The sequence below is a fragment of the Acanthaster planci genome, linkage group LG04 (genome assembly GCF_054643075.1).
Source record: "Acanthaster planci isolate LZ-2023a linkage group LG04, COTS_SCS, whole genome shotgun sequence".
Taxonomy (NCBI): domain Eukaryota; kingdom Metazoa; phylum Echinodermata; class Asteroidea; order Valvatida; family Acanthasteridae; genus Acanthaster; species Acanthaster planci.
In genome coordinates, this window is record NC_141780.1 from 5,102,511 (window position 1) to 5,122,891 (window position 20,381).

The 20,381-nt window shown below is 44.6% G+C and overlaps 1 protein-coding gene across 4 annotated transcripts in view; it reads left to right on the plus strand.

Moving 5' to 3' along the window:
* LOC110974179 (uncharacterized) overlaps window positions 1-20,381 on the plus strand; it is a 43,071-nt gene that overhangs the window by 17,050 nt on the left and 5,640 nt on the right. For all 4 annotated transcript variants that reach the window (XM_087135556.1, XM_022225619.2, XM_022225620.2 and 1 more), the window contains 7 exons: window positions 1,921-2,121; window positions 3,620-3,767; window positions 8,235-8,415; window positions 12,453-14,553; window positions 15,026-15,246; window positions 18,980-19,134; window positions 19,846-20,082. In XM_087135556.1, the coding sequence (XP_086991682.1) occupies window positions 1,921-2,121; window positions 3,620-3,767; window positions 8,235-8,415; window positions 12,453-14,553; window positions 15,026-15,246; window positions 18,980-19,134; window positions 19,846-20,051 (3,213 nt within the window). In that variant the 3' untranslated portion in view covers window positions 20,052-20,082. The remainder of the gene's footprint in view (window positions 1-1,920; window positions 2,122-3,619; window positions 3,768-8,234; window positions 8,416-12,452; window positions 14,554-15,025; window positions 15,247-18,979; window positions 19,135-19,845; window positions 20,083-20,381) is intronic.

Below are 20,381 nucleotides of genomic sequence, written 5' to 3' on the forward strand. Positions count from 1 at the left end.
AGGCAGTTTTGAAAAAAAAAATTGTTTTATAAGCTTTCAAATGAAGTACAGTATGTGTACATGCAGATTGTGGGCTTAGGTAGCCTTTACCTACACGTAGCTCTGAAGAATTTTAAGTGCATTATATTTCCCACAAAAGCTTGATGAAGTACAACTTATTTAACTTCTCATACCCTCTCATTTTTTTGTAAATCTAGACCTTGAATGTCAGAAAATAGTCTTTCAAACTGTGGGTAGTGAAATCAAGGTTCTCATCTTACTCTGAGGCCTAAGATTTCCCAGGGTTGTACCTTTGTTTTATGTAGCATTTTAGTCTCATGAGACTTGTACAATTTGTTGCTAATTCCCCAAAAGTTCCACCCTCCACATGTTTCTAGTTGTCCCGGGAGCTCATCCCCCAATTTGAATGAAATATTTTACCCTGTCTGCATCCTTTCTCGGAGGGAGATTAAATTAAAAGTAATGTGAAGACCGTCACCGCCCTAACCCAGGTGTGACCTTGATACAGATGTTTTCTTTCTTCATATAACAGTGTAGTGACTTTTTCCCCTTTAAAGATGCCATCTGGTGGGTTTGCAGCCCCCCCCCCAGTTTTCTGGATTTCACTGACAGCAAGTAACCCATGGGAAGGGGGAGATTTTGTAATATGTAGGAGGAAGGGCTACCCTTGTGACCTAGTTGGCAAGGTGTATTTTAAGATGTGACTCTGAGGAGAGAGGAAATTACAGTTCACTTTTTGGCCCGTGTCTTTCAAAGCGAGCTTTAAGGACTGCCATAAATGGTCACACAGACGTACATGTACAAGGACTTTTTCCATCTTTTTTATCTCTCTCTCTTTAACATCCTGCACATCAGCTTTGGGAATTAGTTAGGTGTGGTATTTCTTACATATTCTCTGTTCTGTGCAGAATAAAAACGGAAGTTTTGAAACTTTGTTCCCGGGGAAAGGGTGTCAAAATGTCTGACAGCAAAATGGAACCTGTGTTTGGGGAAGTCTTCAGTGAAGTTTGAAATAAACAAAATAATCGAAAACCACTCATTTGAGTTTCGTAAAGTCAAATGACTGTGGTGAGAAGATTGATACTGTTAACAAGGACAATAACAGATATTTTCACAGACCTGTTTTAATTAGTTAATTATATGAAGGAAAACAAATTGCTGATATGGATTCGAATGATGATTTAATAAAATAAGTCTTCCGATGATGCTTGCCTGTCTGGTGGCTAGGAGCTGATCTTATGATAAATAAGAGGTTAGTGAGCACTAAATTTGCTTGTAGAAGCAAAAAAAAGAGGATGTCCTCTGCCTCTTTTGATTGTCCTTCAAAAATACATTGGAGGACCCACAAGCCTCGTCATGAATGGTCATCTAGTTTACAACGTATAATGTATGGTCGCTGACAAAATACTTGCCTACTTCAATGGTGGTTGCTCTCTGGGAAATTATGTGGTGTCATGGTATTTTGACGTTTTGACCCAGTGGATGGCACACTCAGTGCGTGCTTGAAAATGAACATGTATGCATTTCTGAGCTCAGGATCAGTTCTCTTTAGATTAAATAATGTGATGTGTATTGGTTTGGATTGATGAAATCGGATGTCTCACAATCTGTGGTCAGTATGTGGCCGAGTTGTTTTTAAAAAAATGATTGTCTTTACTCGTTACATGTGCAGTAAGTAAAAGGAGCCTCCCTTGTTGATCTTCAGAATAGTTAACTAATGCTTGAGTCCAAATTTCTCTCTGAGGGGCTAGTTTTTCACTACTGCATGTACTTGAAGCCGAAAATTATAATCTTATGCATTGTATGAATCATATTGTTGTTCGCTGCCCTCCCAAATTATTTGCAGTCACCAGGCACTGAGCATCCCTCTCTTTCATCAGATCCCCTCTTGTCTCGTGCTTCCTATCCTTCCTCCTATAGGTCCCCGTGGAGCACAACATCCTGTGGGTCCGCCTGCTGAGTCAGCTGAGGCCACACGACCTGCCAACCCTCGTTGACCTCAAGGTCGCCGCCACGGTGCTGGGCACCATGACGGTCCACGTCGGCTCGGCCGAGATCCAGCTGTGCGGTTGCCAGGTGCTGGAGCCGCTAGCCAAATTCAAACCCACGCCATTGCAAAAGGTGATTTTTTACAGCATTACCACAGACTGATAGAGAGGGGAAAGGGATGGAAAGCTTGTCGATCAGTGACTGTGCCAACGGCTGATTAATTTTGATTGGTCACAAATGCATAAGATGTATCCTAGGTACCAAGCAAGCTCAATCACTGGTTGACGTAGGGTCGCTGATCGAAGTTTAGCACGGGAATAAAGAGCAGAAAATGTATGGTAAGCAGAAGTACATGTAGGTTACCACCCAAACTGTCGTGGATTCATTGACGTGGTTGTAACCAGTTCTCCCAGCTGTTTTTGGTTACTGGAAAAAATCCGGTAAGCAGTGTCTTCAGCTTGGCATCATTAAGAAATGGGGCCCGGGTTTGGGACACTGTGGTATCTTTATACCAGATATGAAGGTAAGAGTACCATGCGTCCTCAAGGGTTTTGAGAAATGTTACATGTCACAGTAGTCCACTGTTTTGTTATATTGCGATAGTTGTTTCTAGAAATTAAAATTCTGACATGAAAGAGTAAGTGTAGAGAGTTTCCTGCACAGTGGAGAATTTGGAGGAAAATTCAGGAAAGTCTCTACCGAAAACATCATAGATATTCCAAGGTTGTGATGGCAAAACAAGTTGGTTACCACATTTTCCAGCACAAGAAGTCATGGTCGTTCCTAAATCCTCTTTCTCCGGAAAAGAGCTTCATATTAAGCACAATCAGAATCAACATGTTACGTGGCAGAGATCAGTTCCAGAACTGGAGTTTGCAAGATTGCCAAAGTGAAATGAACGTCTTTGAAACTGATGAACATAAACCTTCAAACAAGAATCCAAATCAAGTGTCGCTTATGAAATTGACACACCTCAGGAATGTAAAGTCTGACTCATATTGAGTTGACAGATCACATTAATGCACGGATGCCACTTAGTTCCAAAGAGAATTTCTTACTTATCGTTTTCAGAATCTCAAGGCACACCCAAGAATGGGTCATGTACAAAATTCTGCCCATGTAACAGAGAAAACTGCAGTACTATTTTGTTCATGATGAACCTAGTCTATGTCATTCATGTGAGGCTTGATTTGAGTCTAAGTTTACCTGGAAGGCCCTATTTGTATGAGTTGCTATGATGGTGTTTCAAAAGTTGGAATGCCAAAGAACGTTAAGACGAAAACAATTCTTGTTCCAATTGGGAACGTGTTCTGTCCCTTGTTACAACAATGCATATTCCCAACTGGGAACAGGGGTCTGTGTTTGCATACCAACTTGTGAGTGCCGCCAATATGTTCCAAATATGAATACACTTAATTCCCATTGATAACACCTGATGCTTCATTATGGAGTGTTCAGTGCAAACAGGAATGTTCAGAATTTTGGCAAACTTCCAAATGAAATTCAGCTAGAAACTCCACCCGTGTTCAGGTTCCAGGAAATAAATTTTCAGGAGGATAATCAACTCAAGTGATGTTTGTTGCTACTTCCTGGAACTCAGTATACCTTGTTTGCCGCACATCTGTCACAGGCCCCCGTCAGAGAGAGTGGCATCGAGGTCCTGCTGAAGACGTTGGAAGCCCACATCAATGATGCAACTATCGTGTTGGCAGTCTTCGTGGTGCTGGCCAACCTGACCAGCACCATGGTCCATTTCACCTCTTGGGTCATCCAGCAAGGTGCGTACCCGGCCCCCTACTGTGCCCTTTGTGGCCTGCATCCATATTTTTGCCTGTGCAGTCTTGCTAACATTAACATTAGTATGACTGTAGTGTCATTTTAGGAAGAAACGTTATTGCCACAACCTCATAGACGCCGCATTTTAGCACCGAGATTTACCAAACTTCAGGTAGTTCGCTGTCTTAAGTTTCCTGTTCTTTTGCGATTGTCTCATGAGCACCTCTCATGAGCAAAGTTTTCTCACAAATACTGTCAGTGAGCAAATTTGGGCTCCCAATTTAGAGAGAAAACCCCTCAAAATAAACAGTGTCTTCCCTTGATGACACGAGAGCAAATAGTACCTCCCATGTGTCAAGGAAAGCATGTAACATTTTCAGTGTATAAAAAAGTCTCTTCTCAACAATACTGACCAAAAGGGGATGCCAAACAGTATTCATACACTTAAGAGAAGCAGAAAGTCTCACAAAGCATGTCCCTAAGTAAACATTCAACTGATAAGCCCTTTAAAGCCAGTTAGTCTTCTGTGTATCCAAATCCAACAAATTATCCTAACAAAAATACCTAGGGAGTTTGGGCTAGTGTGTTCAGCAGCAGAGAAAAATCAGCTGAGATGTGGTCACAGGGAATGCCATTTTGGCACATTTAACCCTTGTTTTTACAAGGTGAGCGACTTTTGTATTGATGCACCTTTATATTCGGCTCGGTAAGATGGTCGCCCAGTGGCTTCAATGACCCCTGTGGGTTTATTAAGGATCTTTTTATATGAAGTCCATGTGCTAGAGTCAATCTCAGTCTGTCTGTCAGGTCTTGCAAATACACTTACATGAGAAAGCAGCTGAATGCCCATGTGTAACAGTAAGTTCTTTGACTATAAACATGTATACTTTGTTTTTGCTTTAAATGGGAATGTGGTACAACCAAATATTCGATTGATTATTCAGATATTCAATTTTTCAAATTAGCTTAGCCTTAAAGCAAGTGCCCCATTTTCCCCTAAGTGCCCTTCCCCCATCCATGCCCTTAAGCACAAGAAAACCTTGTTTGATAAATCAGGTAACCAGCCAAAACTCCATGTGATGTATATTGTTTTGTGCTTAAGCAGCTCTATGAAATTGGCCCCAGTACTAACGTCTCACGAACGTCAGGAATACAGGTAGTGCGGTTATGTTACATGAGACTGTCTGCTTTCAACTGCACTACAGCGGCTATCAAAAGATCATGTTGAAATTCCCCCTCCTTTTTTTTCCTCAAATCAAAATGCTAAGTGCCTTTTTTTTTCATACTTACTCCCTGCCCTCCCTCCCCCCTCCCAATCAAAATGACCTTGCTACGCTGCTGTACCCGGGATAGTTCCTGCCACTGGATTTGGACATCTTTTCAGCCCGCAGAGTGCAGCACCCTTGCACAGTAGAAAGAAATCCAGGTCTTTCTGGGAAGATACGTAGCTGTGTACCTCCAAATCTTAATCATGTGGGTGAAATCGCGCAACATTTCTGCCTCCAAATCCCCTTGTCAACAGTTTGCCCGCAGTGTTTTGCCTGAAATGCGGGCCATCTGATTTTTTGGGCAAGGCGAAACTTAAACTTTCGTGATCCTGGGCATTATTAGACACAGGCTGAGCAGCCAGCAGATGGACATTTGGCAACAGCTGTTGGATGAGTCAAGTCATGCAGTCACAGTCTTCAAGGGAGTCAGTCCGGCTCAAAGGCACTTTTTGTTGTTCCTTAGAGTGGCCTCTGTTTGGTTCTGCCAACAGAAAAAACTCCTTGGCCACATTTCTGCAAGCGAGGCCTTATTTCTGCCTTACAGCCAGCTGAAATGCAAAACAGTCAATGTCTAAATGTCAGTGACGGAGTGTCATGTCCATGAAAGGGTGAAAAGAGGCTTGAACAAGGATATTGTAAATTTCCTTCAAGAATGAACCTAGGAACTGTAACTGAATTGAACATCACATCTGACGCTGAGCGGTCGCCTATCAAAAACATTGTTTTAAAAGTACTACTCAATTTGCTTGAACAGAGGGCTAGATATTTCTGCTTTGCAATCTAAACAGAACAGATTTCTCAGAGTTCAGCTGGCTTTATTAGTACATCCTTAGTGCTAAACAGATGTTGAATGGTTGTTTATGCCCTTAAATGTTTGTGCAATATGAAAATAATGAAACAGAAGACGATTGGATGAGTTGCCATCCTCGGTAGCGCGTTCTTTTGAATCTGCTGGGACAAGAAGTTTGAATTTGCATTGGTCTGATACGGTCCATCAGGCTTGTGCGTCAGTCGCGTCCCGGGCCTGACCAAAAAAAAGAGAAAAAGGTATGCTCCCCTAGATTTGCCTGCTTGTTCACAAATTATTCCAGAGAATACAAGTGCCCATGCTGTGCTTTCGCGTGAAGCAGGTGAAAGCAGTGCCTTGCCTTTGAAGTCTATTGCACAGCTCCAACAGTGAGATGTGAACCCTTGACCGTCCCTTTGCAAGTCACAAACCGTGTTGACCACTGGGTCGTTCACCCTACCTCGTACTCTGTGTTAAGCCTTGGGATTTGGATCTTGTTTGACTCTTAAGGCCCTGCCAATGAAATATCTGATCTATGGTTACATAATTCTAACCTCGAAAAGTGATCAGTCACAAGTGTTCGTACATGTAGATTGAAAAGTTTAAATATAAAACTGAGCATCAACAAGGAGAAGCAGATAGATCCAGTGATATGCGTGTGTTCATACAGATTCCTGTATTAAATGCCATTAGCAGCTTCCTGTCAACTTCAGAGATAGTTACAAGAGTCTTAGGTCCACAGATAATTTGAAAGATGAGGCAGTTGTTTCACCAAAATAATCATGTAATCGGTTTTTAGTAAGGACACACTGTTTGAAGTTCAGGAAATTGAGGGTAATCGGCAACTCCTTGACTCATTTCACTGCCATCATGTAGCGCTTCCTCCTGCACGGTTTGGCTTTCTGTGCTTGTCAAAATAGTGCTGGGTAGATTCCTACAGGCATGTACAGATAGGAGGGTGTGATTGGGGTAGGGCAGAAGAGGAGATGGGGGTAATTTGGGAAACCCTTCTTTTGAGGGTACTGTACAATAGGAAGGCGGCTTTGAAGCAAAGAGGATTGTGCAGATTAGTTTTAGCTCAAGGATTGAAGAAAATACTAGTATTTGAAGAAGAAAATCTATCGAAACGGGCTTTGAACATACAGCCAAAACTCTGAGGGAACTGGAGGAACTGTAATGAGGAACTAGATAAGTCAGCTCATGTACATGTACACTGAATATTTTTCAACCCTCCAAGATCTTTCAAGATCCAAAATTGGGATTTTATGACACTGAAGAGATACAACCTGGCAGCTAATACAGTGGGCTAAACGTCCTTCAAGTGCAAAGCCCGTAGTGTCAAGTTTCTATAAAATGATAAATGTTTGAGAATGCTGGAATACTTCAAACAAAGTACGGTATTGCCTGGTTTTAAACTTTTGAAATACTGCCTCCTTGTATTTTGTGAGTTTTTTTGAAATCTGAAACGAAGCCCAAGAAAGAATCTCATGAAGTCTCATAACAAACATTCCTGAGTCTTCCAATTTTAATATAATTCCGATTATAGCACCACACTCGCTGGCCTTTTATCCTAGTTGGCTGAACCACAGTCATGTGAGGGTTCTCTAATGTGCACATATAGACTGGCATATTTTGGTCACTAGTGCACATCTATGCACTCCAAGAAAATATGACAGACCAGTAGCAGGTCCCATTTCCCTTGGCCTTGGGCCTCAGGAAACAGAACCCTGGTCTGGTCACCCACAGTCCCTCGGGGCACATAGACGTGCACTAGTGACTGTGAAATATGCCAGTCCATATATGTATAATATACCCTCAGGGGTTAGGATTAACCGTTTCCTGCTGGGTGCTTTGAAAATGCAGTGCCTACATACGGGCCATTTTTCGATATCTTCGGTTTTCAAAAATCTTCAAAAATTCTTATCTTTTTTTTCTTGAATGCCTAAACCCCATGGAGTGTTTGTCTGGTGGCTACTCTAATCGGACAGACAAAATCTATTGATGCCAGATTATTGCAGCCAGCCTGCGGCCGTATAAAAAGAGCCCAGATTGTGTGGTGTTCCACAAGTTTCTTTTGTTTTCATGCAGCGGTATTGTATCACTCATTTCTGGAGTGCTGGTAACCCACTTGCACTGAATGCCACAAACAGTGGTGTAATCTTTCAGAACAATGACGGACTTCCTCCACTATTGACAATGAAAAAAATGTTGGCAATTCCCAGCAGGTCTGTCTCTTGTTCCGAGTACGGTCTTTTGTTACAAGGCCCAAGCTCTTTTGCCCGATTTTGGGTACCCCGGCTATGCGTACAAACCCAAGGTACCCCAAAACGGGCTCCCCGGCAGGATATGGTTAAAGAGTTGTATTAAGTGAGTATTGCTGAAGTTTTTTAGCAACATATGTCCTCCTGACCCAGGTTACGCCGAAGAGGAGACCGAGAAGCTGGTCATGATGTCCATGGCAGTCACGGATTACATCAAGGAAAACGGCCTGGTGCTGCTAGATAGGGCTGGCACCACACACCAGGACCACACGGAGATCCAGACAGAGTTCTACCGCGTCATGGCGTGTTTCGGGTACCACTCCACGATCTCGAGGTAAACCCCACATTCTACCCAGGGGGTTACCCAACCGGGTTATCTTGGGGAAGCGCATTAGTGCGTAACTTGAAAGACAGATGGACACTGGTTCAGCTCGGTGTGGTGGCCAGTGCTCTGTTCTCAATAGAGTCTGAGGTCAGAATGACTCTGAAGGCTTCCAGTCACAGCGCAAGTCCCCAGTGCCGGGGGGAGGGAGATCATCTTAGCACACAACTGCTGCTTCCTGAGCAGGCTAGGCACAATACATGGAATGATAGCTGGTTCCTTGTTTTCATATAAAAATAGATATTGAGAAACACTTATTTTCCTGGAGGAACTGCTCTCTGTCTTGAGGAAAAAAGTAAAAAGGTAAAAATACAAAAGTTGGGGGCGCCATGATCTGCTATACCAGGACATCGAAGAGTAGGACAGTTACACACACTGGGGCGGGATTATCAGCCCATCTTGGGCCATTTTCTCTGATGGGTGGTAAGAGACCTTTGTGCAGTCCAATTTATCCAACACTGCCATCCTATTGGACTTTCTACACTGAGAGCTGACAAACATTGTGATCGGGCAATGAAAAAACTGCTGTGGGTAGCACATTTGAAAATGTGCTTTCCGTCAACACTTTCCCTAATGCGCTACACTGAGACTGCATGTTGCGGCCAATGAGCAGTCTCGTTAGGTATGACCTCAATATCTGACAGGTGTGCTTGAGGGCTTGCTTGCCGTGCCTTCTCTTGAGGGCATCCATAGACAATTCTACAGATGTAATTTTTTTTTACTTTTAGGGAGGGTTGTTTGGTCGGGGGAAAAGGCAGGTTAAAAATTTTGCTTTCCGGGACAGGGCAGGCGGCATAAAATAAGATTTTTTTTTCTCAGTTTATTTTCAGACATGGTTGACAGCATAAAAAAGTTCTTGTCTCGGTAGAGCTCCAGACAGGGTTGGCAGCATAGATGTAAAGGAAAGGATTTTTGTCCCTCGTCGGAGCCAAAAAATAGGGTTTGTTAGAAATGAGATCCATAAAATTAACAGCTGTGAATACATGTCGGATGCTGTTGTTGTGGAAAGTCATGAACACAATGATTTGTATTGCAAAAAAAGGTTTCCCGTTTTGTATGCAAACGTACATGTACCTGTACAATATTGTACTGCATACGCCATCCGCTCTATCCCTCAGTCACTGCACTGCCCCCTAACCTACCCTGCCTGTTATTCTCCCACCCCAACACTACACGGTCTCATGGACTTATTTGGAAATGAATACAATGTAAGGCAGGTGCTCGTAGGTTAGATTTCTCACAGGTGCAAATGACAGCTGCTGGAAGTGAATAATATTTTGGGGGCTTGATTTACAGGTAGTTTGAGCGCAGTCATTGAATATTAATCCTTACTTGTATTCTCCTCTGATGTCATCGTACCTGTCATCCCACCTGGCATCAAGGGAGCAGTTACTAAAGGCTGGGGTGGGCAGGGGAAAAGGACACTTCGGTTCACGCAAAGGGCAACTGGGGAGGGTTTTCCAAACTGTTAACAAAAAAAGTTTATCTGATTTGTCCCTGACCCATCAGACCGCACTCTGTTCTGGTTTCCGTTCATGGGCCGAGGGACAAAATGTGGGCTTGTGATTAGTAAATGTCAGAATCTGATATTTTGTGGGGAAAACACTCTGAAGTGAACTCTGTGTGCCATGGAAACGTGTATCCCCTCCCCCCAGCGGTATTTTGCTGCACCTGTGGATATGACTTGACAGTTGCAGTTCCTGTGATGTGGTAGGCTTTGCCCGGGGGGGGGTGTTATTTGGAGTTCTGCAAAGTAAACTTGTACAATGTACATGTTATCTCTTTTGGTCATTAGAATGAAAAGTGAATGCAGGTTGTTGGTAATAGTGCTTTCAGCAGTCCCTCGTTATACCTTGGATCCTTCATGTGGGGCACCACCATTCTTTTCATAGCAAGCGGCACCCTGTCGCTTTCCGTTACCGCTTGTCCGTGTACAATAGGCCTTACAGTTGTGTTGGAGCAAATACATGTATGGGGTGTCAGTCTCTGTACATTATACATGTACTGTGGGGTTTGGTCCAACAAAGCCTGGTACAGTCCCAGACCTGAGCTCTGCAGCGCCATTATCCTTGCATTTAAATCAAGCAAGGTTGGGCTGAGTGTTGCACAATTCCTGTTGTAAACATAAAACCCCTACCCTGATTATGCGCCTACCCCTGCTTTATCTGACAACATCCAACAGCTCCGAAAGTTTGAAGCCTGCCGAACCAGACAGAATCCAACAGCTGGAACAAAAGGCCTTTTTGTTCACTATTCATCAACAAAATCAAACAGAAAGTGACCACCGTTGGATGTTGTTGAGTTCAGCGTTGTTAGGGTTAATCATAATCTCCATTCGCTCCCAAACCTTGCCATCTGTTTGCAATAAAATGCACTACAGATTAGTCCATTTTTGTTTCTTCTTGAGGTAGCAAAACTCTTCTGTTGACCATTAAACTGACCATGAAACTGGCCAGTGTCACTCTCCTGTCGCACATCTGCCTTTTCTGAAAAGGAAAACTTAGTTTGGTTTTGCAGGGATGGACCCAGTCAACGTTAATCATACTGCGTATCAATGTCAAGCACATCAAAAAAAAAAACAAAACAAAGGTGTTAATTGTAAATGCCTTCCCGAGCATCTTAAATCCACAACCAACACTTCCTCTGGATATCCTGTTTTTATAAGGTTGGCCAAATTATTTCCTTCCTGCTGGCCTTGTATCCTGTCAGAGCCCATCTTGAGTCGACTGCTTCAATCGGGTTTACGTGGGTCCAGGGAGCTTTGGGACAGCATGTGTCAGTGCACAAGTACTCCATCTTGTTGGATTTTGTCAAAACTGTCATTTTTTACACAAACACACAATGAATTGGATTGACAGATGTGAAGTTTTGAGTGGATGCTAGTGATCCAAAAGAGCCAGGCTTTTTCAGTGCATTTCACAGCGGGGGGATCCCCCTCCTTTAAACTCAGCTGTCCCATGCCCATTCTTTTCGAAAATTTGGCATTTGGGTACATCTATGAAGTGTCAATTTATGCAACCTGCATGTAGGGTTTTGTTGTTTTGGTCATCATTGGGAAAAGGTTGACTTTTGACTGACCTGTCTCATATAAATTTTTTCTTGAGAACACTCGGTTAGTTTTCACAAAATTGGTGTCAAAATGATCGCAAGACATGACTGGAAAAGCCCCTAAAGGCTTGGCACATGAACAAAATGCAGTGCATCTATATCAGAGAAAGTGTTCAGGCCCCTGCACCCCTGGACTTACAGGCCAACTTCAGTTCAGAAACAAGCACTTCAGTTCAGAAACAAGCACTTCAGTTCAGAAACAAGCACTTCAGTTCAGAAACTAGCACTTTTATTGAATTTTTGATTTATGTCTAGTAATTTGTAGCTGGTTTGAAATCTTAGCATTTCAAGATTTTGTTGGTTTTAGCAGAGTTGGACGTTGATTTTTTTGAAGGTGAGTTATGTGACATACATTTGTATCCTCAAAAGGAAGGACTTGATGTGAACTGCATTCCATCAGGAATTCCTCAAAGTGTGGATGTCTTTAAATAACATTTGTTTGAGTTGAAATGGTAGTCTTCTTGAATGTTTTTCCCTCCTAAATTGGAAGAAACCCTGCTTTTATGAGCCCCTTTGCTGAGCAGAAAACTGTTACAGTCGTGCAGTATGCCGGTACATGTACATGTATTTTAAGTGGAGGACGATTTACTTTGTTTTTGAACTGATGCAACTTGTAATATTTTACTTTCATTATTTTTAAAGGCATGCTTAATTAAAAAAAAATTAGTAGTTGATATGAATTCATTGTACTAGCATGCCGATCTTTTTTCACATGACGTGTGGTAGTGCATTGTATGTGAGAAATCAAGGTGCAACTGCTTTGGTGGCATATTTGTAAAGTCAAGCATGATGCGATATGTTACTTTGTAGCAGAATGAACTTCCAAGTATGATGAGGTGTTTTTGTATTTCGGGGTTCTGTTTCTTTGTGCATGGTTCTAGTTCTGAAGATGCCAGTCCAAGCTCATCAGAGCGGAAACACAGTATACTGAAGAGCCCAGAGTCACCACGTATGGCCTGCCCACAACGTCGCGTTACATTCTCCTACGATCTGGACACGCGGGTGGAATACCAGTGCTCCGATTCGGATTCCGACGACAGTCCCGAGGAGCCCAAGAGACACACCGTATGCGGTGGCGAAACAGTCTGGCACGACCATGAAAGAGAGGGGGTGTTTCTGGACGGCGATCAGAAGAGCAGAGCATTCAAGGGCCGGCTGGGAAACAGGGAGGACAAGAAGCTGTCCTTTCCTAATTTTGAGATGGAAGAGGACTACTTGCAGATGTGGCAGCACATCCTTGGGGAGGGGCTGTTCTCCAGCATCTGCTGCGACCTGGCCAAGCTGGAGCGGGACTTTGACGAGATGGGCTCGGGTTCGCTTAAGAGCAGCAGCAGCGACGAAACAGTGGATCTCCAGGAGCCCGTCATCAGTCAGGGCATCGGCCCCCGTCCCTTAACAGCCAAGCAACACTTGGAGGGTCCCTGCTTCAGCCTACCAGTGAGGTGCGAGATAAGGGCCGAGAGGAGCCCATCTAGGAGCCGCTTTGCCACCGTGCCGGGCTTCCGCCGTGACTTCCACCAGCCAGACTGGCAGGTGCAGGACACAGACTCTGCTGTCAAGAATCGCCTGTCGGCTGAATATTGCTGCAGCCCTCCCAAGACAAAGATACGGCCCACGTCCGAGCCGCCCCCTTGCACCAAGTTTGGCGAAGAGGATAAAAGCAATGAAGAGTCCAACAGCGATGATGAGAAAAATGTCACCGAGTATTCTGAGATTGACCTTGTTGAGGGGCTCATCTGGTCGGGCAAGAGGGAGTCTGACAAAAGGCTCATCGACAAGGAGGTACTCTATGATGATTTGAACAAAGAAGAGCTGGAGAATAAAGGAAACGAGGAGAAGGAGCACATCAGAGAGTGTTCAACTTCTGAAAAGACTCTCACTGGAGATACCACAGAGGAAAATGAGAAAGAAAGCTTGGATTCTAACAGCTTTCTGGGGGATCCCTTCAGCCTTGATTCTGACTTACTCCCTATAGATCAATATCTAGAGAACAGGAGCCTGGCAGATGACATCCTCAGCAGTTTTGGCATTTACGAGAACAGCGTCATTGGCAGGGACCCTATCAAACCAGTGGTGAGCGGCCCTTATGGAACGTTCACTCTGCCGGGGGTTTCGCTGGATTCTAGTGAAACGGACGACGTCTTCTTGGACAGCGACACAACAATGGGCGATTCATACAAGTTCAGCAATGAAGAGTCATCGATGGATGGTGAGCCGGTGGACGAGCATAATAGGAGTGTCTCCAGTGCACAGCAAGCCACCCAGCAGGCATTCGCCAAGGCATTCGCAACGCTTCGTAATACACCTTGCTTATTTCATTCTTCCCTCACCAGCAGCCCAACCAGCTCCATAAGCTCCGCCTCCCTGTCTCTTGCTGAATGGAACGATCTAGAGGCACTGACCGAGGACATGGAGTCGGCCGATACAGATTCCCTGGACACAGTGACGAGTACGCAGGACACTCCCCCGAACTCTGAGGCCGACGTGTCCACCTCTTGCCACACCATCCCCAAGCAGCGCAAGCTCAACTTCATGCACCGGTTCTCTGAGCGCAAGACCCAGAACTGTTCACCACCCCCAAAGCCCCGCCGGACATGGTACTACCGCTCCAGTGCCGACGTTCGCAAGAGCCTGATGAGCTCCTTCCCACCAGAGGTGGACGGTGTGCTCGGTTCGGATGGGCACCATGCCCCCGTCACCAGGTTATCATCACGGGGCAGCAAGAGGGGCATGAGCCTGCTGGCATTTGGCAAGACGGGCATGAACGTCTCCTGCGACTCCGGTGTGGTCACGGGCGACGACGAGGAGGGTCCCACAGCAAACGCTCAGGAGTCGTTCCCCACTGAGCATTTCTACGAGGAGGTCTACATGAGCAAGGCAGAGCTGAAGCCGACTCTGTATGAGAGGATATCAAGGAAGGGCCACTATGCAGATTTCAAGAAGGCAAACAAAGTCCAAGTTCCCGAGGACAACAGTACAGAGGTAAGCTGTTGTTGCTTCATTCACTTATGCTGTCTACTCCATTAAGTTGCCTGTGATGTAATTTTCATACTTAATGTAATTGGCTGACCTGCACAATGTGTGCAGTGTATATTTAATACACAGGCTAGCTAAAATGAAAGCGATTATGAAATGTCAGTGCCAGTCTTTGTCTTTTAACATCTTGTTCCAAATAGGCTGGCCAGATAATGGTCATTACATGGGATTATTTGGACAGACCTTCTCTTTGTGAAAACAGCAGTCAGTCGGTGGCAAATCGCAGTGACAGTAAAGACATTCCTAAATTACAGCGTTGTTTTCGATAGCATTGTTTTAGTTATGCTGATACACCAAGAAGTGCTCCTCTCCATCTCATTACACGCTCAAACACTGCTTGCAGAGTTCCTTTGCCCTTAGCTGTTTGCTGGTGTAGAGGCAATTTTTTACGCACTGAACACGTCGTCTCATTTGCCAGGCAACTTACACCGTCTGCACCCTCTGGGTCAACAAGCAGTGCGTGGAGGCGCTGGTGACCTTCGACCATCTCACCAAGCAGCTGGTCTCGCCTTACTCCATCGTGCCGGCAGTGCGGGAGCTAGAAGGGACCCGCAAGTCCAGCCTGGGCACCACCCTGGATGAGATGGAGAATGACTACCCGGCCTGGACTAGCATCCTCAACGTCTTGGCGACGGAAGAGTAAGTAACACATCATCTTACCTAAGATCAGAATTCGCATTTGACTTGACCACCGTGGACAGAACTCAAAGAGAACAGAGGATGTGTCCCTGTCCTCAGTGGTCAGTCTATTGTCCTCAGTGGTCACATGCCTGTGGCCATCTTATGGGAGAGTGTTATATTACAGGAACAATAGGAAACGGAAGCATGACTGCATTTTGTGAGTACAATTTGAGTGTGAGTACGGGAGAAATTTTCAAGTATGAGTTCTTCAACACTGTAGGGTAAGTGCATTCAAGGACCACTAGTTAACTAGTGGTTGGATCAGACGTACATACCTAGTGCATGTGCAGTAAAGTTAAAGTGCCAGCGACCCCAGTCAGCATTGTCAGGTCATTAGGCCAAAGGGGAGAAAAGTTAGCCTCAGGAAGGACAAAATAGCGAAAATAGAAGTGAAAATGGTTGTTTACTCATGACATACTGTTTTTCCAGCATTTTTCTTATAACTGGTCCTCACTGCACTGTGCTGTTACAGTGTAGAATGATTTATGGCAACCAACGATACGACCAACCTCGATAGGCTGGTTGCGAATATTTGACTAGACTAGTCCAACAATCATCGACTAATGTGCGGTCGATCGGAGTTGGTCGAACTATGGTCAACTATGGTCCTTGATCATACTTGCCTGAGTTGTAGTCGAGCTCATTTCCATGAGTACGAGTACAAAAAGAGTTGAGTATTACTGTGAGTGCGTACATTACAGGCACTTGCCATAGAGTTAAACAGAATCCTTATAGTCAGGGGGAGCTTATCATAACCAATGAGGTGTCTCCTTGTAGCACGTGTGGTTGAGATTATTTCTGCATGATGGTTCTCGAACAAGAGTCACATATTTTGTGAGGTAACATCTGACTGGTACACTTCTTGCTGTTGAAGTTCAGAACAATATTCGGAGTCTGTCAACAACGGCTGACCAGTTGGTACTGTTATAGTGCAAAGAGGCCGTAAAAGGAAAAGCAGGGTTTATATGAAGGAGAGACGGAGTGTAAGGCATTCAGCTGGTACTCTGTATGTCCTGTTGGGGGCACCATCACAGGAGCATGCACTCCAACATATTGAAATCGGTGATACTGCCTTCTCACATATGTGCATTCTCAGGCAGTTCAAGAATGAAGGCGAGAATTTGGGCATTCAGGTGCCAATTCATCGTAACATTAGCCTGTTGTTCCCCCTCCTTTCACTTCTGCAGTGACGAGTACCAAGTCTTGGGATCTGTAAATTACTCTTATCCTACCCGTTAGGTGTAAAGCAACACTGTTGTACAGTAATACCGTCTAAGCCATGCTTGACTTCAACCTCTGTTTTGGCAACTTATCTGAGGAAAAGAACACTGTTGAACCACCGGTGTCTGTTTTTGTTGCTGTGTGTGTTCACAATCTGTGCATGTCCAAGCAGCTCAAGAAGGGACCTTTAAGTCGGAAATCCCTCTTGCCGATTCATCGGTGGACGTGTGGTGAGAGGGGGATATTTTTCATCTGATGGGCCTCTCCTACACCTGTGGTCGGAACTTGGAGGCAGGGAAAGATGTAGGTCAGCGGGTCACGTGGCAGTTGCGTGTGCTCGCAATCTGTGCATGTCCAAGCAGCTCAAAAAGGGATCGTTAAGTCGGAAATCCCTCTTGCCGATTCATCGGTGGACGTGTGGTGAGAGGGGGATATTTTTCATCTGATGGGCCTCTCCTACACCTGTGGTCGGAACTTGGAGGCAGGGAAAGATGTAGGTCAGCGGGTTACGTGGCAGTTGCGTGTGCTCGCAATCTGTGCATGTCCAAGCAGCTCAAAAAGGGATCGTTAAGTCGGAAATCCCTCTCGCTGATTCATCGGTGGACGTGTGGCGAGAGGGGGATATTTTCCATCAGCTGTGGTTGGAACTTGGAGGGAGGGTAAGATGTAGGTCAGCGGGTTACGTGGCAGTTGTAAATGTGATTGTGTGCCCCGTGACCTTTTAGCAAGTGCTGGCATTGAGGTCGGGGCTGGCGTCATGTTGGGAACAGTTGCCGCTTGGGTTTCCCTTCTTTGGGATCAGCATTGGGTAAAAATGCAGCAAGAGAGGAAATGTACTTGCTTTCAACTAGAAATTTGCCTTACACCTATATTGATGTGGATTTGTGGAAGATCTTTGATTAATGTTGCACTGAAGAGATCCACCTAAGTGGGAAAACATTTTCATGCTTTTTCACGAAGTGGGAAAAGAACACCCCTTGTGAAGTGTGAAATCTTCTTCCCAAATTCCTGTTTCCATTCACTGTGTAACGTTTAATTGCAGTGCCCTGGAAGAACTATGTGCCCTTCAAGTGCACCATCAATGATGGTGTGTCCTGGGTGTGCAAATTCATGTATTGTACTAGGATACGTACGGAAAACTCCTCTGGCCTTGCAAAATCTGTCGAGATCCATTTGACGTCATTTTCTGTTGGGTGTTTTGAGAAGTGAACAGGGAAACCCGGTTGGTCTGTTTTCACCCTCAGGCTTCTGATTTTGACGGCCAGAGGATGTACGTTGTAATTGAAGACAGCAGGCCTCGACTGGAATGAGATGAATTCTTACGGTCTGCACGTCACCCCGATTCTTCCCTTGTTTAGCTGACCGTCTTTTGAGACTTGGATCTCTCAGCAGCTCCTGCGGAGGCGACTGAAACTGACTTGGACAAGAGCCGATGTTTCCTCAACTGGTCATGGACTTGAGGTCTTCCTACATTCATGTTGTTTTTAAGTCAAGGTGGATGCTTCTTTAGCTAGTAAAATGAAACTCAGGGGGTTTGCAACATGTTTGCCTCATCTCTCACCCTGCCTTTGGAGTATAAGTTAAATAAAAAAGCATGCTTTGCTTGCATTGCATTGAACCCTGTGCTAATGACCAATTCATAAAGTCTTAACAGTCTGTGCTTTCAAGTGGTTTCAACTTCAGGAACGGAGCCTGAGCCCAGGAGACTGAGAGGAAGCCAAGATTTCAAAGAAACTCCCGAATGAAGTTACAGGATGCGATGTACATTGTATGTTGGCGCATTTATCAGACACTTTCAAACTCAGAACGAGCATGTAGCTCGCATTATCGAAAACCTCTTCAGCAGTGCCTCCTCTCTGTTAACTAAAATCATGTTAATCTGCTGTGAGGAAGCCTTCTACGTGAGCTCAAGGTTGCAGCCAGAGTTTGTGTCCCAGGGATGCAGCACATTTCCTGCTTGTGTTTTATCGGGTTCAGAGGTCAGTCTCTTTGCCTCTCCCACCGCTGAATCACGGCAGCGGAAGAATATCCAACGGCTGTTCCATAAATTTCACTCGCTCACACCTGTCTTGGATTTGGTCACTTGCATTCATCATCGGTCGGGGGCCATTTCTGAGTCGTCATTTCCGTGTCGTCAGGCTTTCCAGTAAACTTCACCTCATGTAATATGAAGCCCTTTACGCTTGGAGTGGTTTATTCAGTGTTTGAAAACAAGGCCACACAAAATACGCTTTAATTGAATGTAAAAACCTGCATGAACAGAAACTTAACCAAAGAACAGGTTTCAGTTATTGGACATGATAAATTGGGGAGACTTGCTCCAGAAGTTAGCTGCTGTCTAAATTGCAGTGGACCAGTTAATATGAATATGCCAAAGCATTTTCTACTTGCAAACAGACTAGGTTTGTTCAAATTTGGTCCTATTTTCTCAAAATGTATTCAGAAGTTTTTTTTTTCCTGCTGTGTAAAGGAGCAAATGGACCCTGAGCCTCACCGCCCAAGTATTGCCAATTATCGACAGGCTCTTCTACACCAAGGACGAAGCCATCATGGATGCCAGCGTCGGGCTGGTTCAGCTCCTCATCAGGAAGTTTGGTCACGAGATCGAGAAGCATCATTCAGGAGGTAAAGGGTTTTTCTCTCTTTGATAGGTCTTTGGCAAAATACTTCATACCCAAGCTGTGCCTTTGTACTCAGAATCTCTCCCTGGAGTAGCTTACAGTCACAAAGCCTTGATCTGATCGGTTGAGCCTATTTACTCAAGCAGAAATTGCAGGTGTTTGGCAGGAAAAGGGCCTGAATTTATTGAAAGATTAGTTTTTCACTTACAAAACACAAGCACCCATGCATTTTGATTTTCTGGACTTTTCTCATGTTTATTTAGGCATAGTGTAGGATGTAGAACAAACTGCTTCTAATAGAGATATTGATATTTTTGAATTCAGCAGAAAGAGAGTTTTCCAGTGGCATGTACGTGTACATGGAACACTTAGGGTAAAAGTATAATGTGACAGTGTGGCATTATTCTGACATTGTTTCAACATTTCTAACCGCCCACGAGTAATGGTATCATCAAAATTGCTGAGAAAATGACATTTTTAAATATCTGATCCTGCAAAAAAGCTTGGAATTGAATAGACGAGTCACTCTTTCCAATGATTTTACAAAACCCGGAATTGACCTCCACTTCAGTATTTGACTTTGAACCCTCCAAATAGGAAAGAGTGGAATTCGACGTTACTTTCATTTTGTCATGCTGGGTCACATTACAGGCAATCAAGTGCAGGTGATTTCCTTCCTGTCCTGTTCTTCCCCCCCCCTCCCCACGTCCTTTAGGCCTCTTTCGTACGCGGTTCCGCGACGATTGCCGGACGTGCTTCCTGTGGCTCAACAAGCTGTACAGCCGGGTCAGCGATCTGCTGAAACGCGACTCTCAGCGAGAGGATGACCTGGACAGCCTGCTGCACTTGTCACTGCTCAGCTCACTGCGGGAGTCGCTCAAGCCCTTCAACGGGAGGATATCCAGGGGCCTGGCCATGTGAGAGTTTGGCGGAAGAGGCCAGGGGGGGTACGGTAGGTCTCTTGAAGTTCTACTTATTTTTGTTTCTCACAGGCAACTGGATCCCACAAAATAAGTCTCAAGGCTATATAGACCTTTATCACAATGCTGCCATGTTTGTCTTGTTCCCTGTAGATCCATCGGCAGTAGTAATACAACTTCACATATTAATTAAAGGGAGCAAACTGTATTGCCTTCCAGCCTCAGTTTGGTTACATTGCTTTGAATGGCAGAAAAGCAAGATGGTTGCCCTGCGATAGAGGTCTGTAGTCTTGGATCCCACAAGACTCTTTCACTTTGAAATCAGTAATCA